General features: G+C 66.7%; 1 protein-coding gene across 1 annotated transcript; it reads right to left on the reverse strand.

The window, feature by feature from the left end:
* Window positions 1-340: 340 nt before the first annotated feature.
* On the reverse strand, window positions 341-1,660 carry SOX11 (SRY-box transcription factor 11). The gene has a single exon (XM_054566666.1). The coding sequence runs from the start codon at window positions 1,658-1,660 to the stop codon at window positions 341-343; it is 1,320 nt and encodes a 439-aa protein (XP_054422641.1).
* Between the last annotated feature and the right edge of the window lie 1,671 nt (window positions 1,661-3,331).

A 3,331-nucleotide genomic window follows, 5' to 3' on the forward strand; every position in this document is an offset into this window, starting at 1 on the left:
AACACATTGGGGGAGGGGGGGTAAAAATCACAACTCCAGACTAGGTATGCAACTACCTTGAGACACGATAAAGGAAGGGAGAGGGAACAAAAAAAGGACAGGAAAAAATCTTTTAAAACTACTCATTTCACTTAAACTCCACCAAAAATTTCATCATCTTTTCAAATTTCTTTGTGTCACGACATCGTATCAACATCAGCATCTCCTCTCCCCTCCACCCCACCTCCACCACCACCACCACCACCACCACCGACACCATCATCATCATCAGCATCAGCACGACTCCAAGGACCCCCGCTCTGCACCCGCCCGGAGGAAGGGCGAGGAGCCGGGCGCGCTCTCAATACGTGAACACCAGGTCGGAGAAGTTCGCCTCCAGCCAGTCCCCCGCGATCATCTCGCTCAGCTCGGGCGTGCAGTAGTCGGGGAACTCGAAGTGGGAGCCCAGGCTGCCCTCGCTGAACGAATCCAAATCTTTATCCACCAGGGACAGGGACAGGTTTCCGGCCGCCGCGCCGCCCCCCAGCTGCTGCTCGCTGGCGCTGTGAGCGCTTTGGGAGAAATTCAAGCTCAGGTCGAACATGAGGTCGTCGGCGTCCTCGCCGCCGCTGCCACTGCCGCTGCCGCTGCTGCTGGAAGAGGAGGTGGAGACGGAGCGCGAGGACGCGGGCGACAGCGCGGGCTGCGCCAGGGGCGGCGGGTGCTGCTTGGTGATGTTCTTGAAGCTGTAGTAGAGGCGGCTGCCGCCCCCGGCGCCCGAGGTCGCGCCGGCCCGCACCTCGTCGTAGAGGCTGGCGCCCTCGGGGGACTCGGCAGCGCTGCTCAGCGTAGGGCTGGCGGGCACTTTGGCGACGTTGTAGCGTCTCAGCAGCTGCGGTGCCTGATGCCCCGGCGGCTGCAGGAGCTGAGGGTGCGGCGGCTCCTCGTCATCCTCGTCCGCCTCCTGCTTGATCCGCAGCTGCAGCTCGTCATCGTCCTCATCCTCGTCGTCATCCTCGTCCAGGAACACGCACTTGACCGTTTTGGCCGCGCCGCCGCCGCCGCCCGCGCCGCTCACGCGCAGGCTGCCCAGGACGTAGTCGTCGCCCGCGCCGCCGAAGTCCCCGGGCTGTGCCGCCTTGCCCGCGCCCGCCTTGGCGCCGCCGGCCGCGGGGGCCGCAGGGGCCTTCAGCTTGCCGCACTTCTTGCTGGAGCCCTTGGAGGTCTTGGCGCCGCCCGCGCCCGCGCCACCCGCTGCGCTCTTCTCGGGGCTCTGGCTGGCGCTGGGCTTGGCCGCGGGGTCCATCTTGGGCTTTTTCCGCGGTCGGTACTTGTAGTCGGGGTAGTCGGCCATGTGCTTGAGCCGCAGCCGCTCGGCCTCTCGGATGAACGGGATCTTCTCGCTGTCCTTCAGCATTTTCCAGCGCTTGCCCAGCCTCTTGGAGATCTCGGCGTTGTGCATGTCGGGAGACTGCTCCATGATCTTCCGGCGCTCGATCTTGGACCACACCATGAACGCGTTCATCGGCCGCTTGATGTGGCCTGACGCCGTCTTGCACCAGTCCGGGTCGCTCTCGTCCAGGGCCACCGGGCTGCAAGCCATGAATTCGCCCTCCTCCGTGTCCAGCGCCTCCCGGGGCAGGTTGCTCTCCGCTTCCAAGCTCTCCGCCTGCTGCACCATGATCCGCTGCGGGGCTGGGCGCTCCAACCTGGGCCGCTCGCTCTCGTGCGGAGGTCCCCCTCCCCCTCTCGCCCCTCCACCTTCCCGGGCAAGTTGCAAAGTCCTTGGCGCCCCGCGGCCGCGGCTGCCCCCCTCCCCCCCGCCCCCCCTCCCAGGCTGCACACAGCGGCTGCGGCGGCTTCGGCAGCGAGGGCCGCCAGCGCGGGGGGCTGCGGCCGCGACGGGAGAGGCGGCGGCGGTGGCGGCGGTGGTCGAGGCAGCCCGGGACCCTCTCTCCCGCTCGTGGCTCCCGCCGCAAGCGCCGGAACCCCGAGCACACCCAGTCGCGCGCGCTCCTTCTGCAAAAAGTTGAGGACTCTCTCCCAACTAGTTATCAGGGTGTCATATGGGTGACATCACTGCCCGGGCCAGCCAATGGCTGGCAGCCGGCTCCGCCCATCTCCCTTTATTAACTCTGCGGCCCCGCCCCCTCCCCCGCCCTCCCGGGTGCTTTGCAAAGATGGGGGGTGGGGGCAGGAGGCCTGTCTAGAAATATGTTATTTTTAAAAAATCCGCGTATGTGCACAGATGCGCCTCTCCCCGGGATGCTGGGGGCCCACGCGCGACGGCGTGGGGAGCGGACGCGCCCGGGGCGAGCCGGGCTAGTCGGGCGCGCCCGCGAACCGACGATCAGGTCCCGTGAGAGGCCCGGACCCCCTCTGTGCCGGTCCCCAAGAGGCCCGTCGGTGTGAGCAGACGGGGCGCGTCCCTCGCCGTGTGCAAACTCGCGGGCACGCGCACAAACTGAGATGGCGGGTGAAGCCCAGCCCGCCCCCGGTGGGCGCAGCTGCTCCTCCTGGCGCCCCCCGCCGGAGCCCGCCGGGGAGCCCGCCACCTCCCCGGGCCGACGGAAGGTGGCGCTTTAACACAACGCCTTCTCGGGGCACGTGGGCTCCTTTCTCCCCTTTCTCCTTTTTCTAAAGCAAAGAAATCCATTTAAAGCCCGCGAGGTTTGCATGCGCCCTCCCCCGTTGGCATATTTCTGTTTTGTCCTTTTTCTCCGTCTGTTTCCCCTCCTCGCTGGGGTTTGGAGATGCCGCGGTGCGGGTCCGGCTGCCGGCGGCTCCGCGCGCTCGGTCCCGCGCGCCCCGCCCCAGGCGGAGGCCGGAGTAACGGTCAGTGTGGTTTGGTTGGGGCCGGGTCCTCGCGTTCAATCTGCCGCTCCCGAGGCTGGTTGGGAGCCGAGTGCTGGGGCCTGCCCGCTTCAGTACAGCCCTCGCCTTGGCGTCGCCTGTGCCCCCTTTCCTTTCCCCCGCCCCTCCCCCATGTCCCTTCCCCCAGCGCCCTCACTTCTTCCCGATCCTCCCCTTCCTCTAAGTCCCCTCCTCCTCCCGGGCCACCAGCGCCCTCCCGAGCCGCCGCCTCCTGAAATCTAGCAGCCAGCTAGCTCGCCTTCTGAGTCGCTCGCTATTTCAGCCGAACAACACCGATCACCGAGAACACCAGGTGCGCACCAAGCTTCGAGGCCAGATGCTCCCTCGACCTGTGGGGAGGTGGGGCGGGCTGCCGTCGGCACGCCGGCCTGGGGCCAGGCCGGATTATGTAAAGCGGCCCCACCGCCCGGCGAGCTCGAGGCGCTCCTTCCAAACCCGGTTCTCTTTGTGTCTTTATTTAGTCCTTGCGACCCATCAA

This window comes from Pteronotus mesoamericanus, unplaced genomic scaffold (assembly GCF_021234165.1).
Source record: "Pteronotus mesoamericanus isolate MK-2021 breed Mesoamerican mustached bat unplaced genomic scaffold, CSHL_Meso_final contig_101, whole genome shotgun sequence".
NCBI lineage: Eukaryota > Metazoa > Chordata > Mammalia > Chiroptera > Mormoopidae > Pteronotus > Pteronotus mesoamericanus.

What these genes read in the sequence shown, in the direction of transcription:
- SOX11 (XM_054566666.1), bottom strand. Translation starts at nt 1,660, where the DNA reads ATGGTGCAGCAGGCGGAGAGCTTGGAAGCGGAGAGCAACCTGCCCCGG.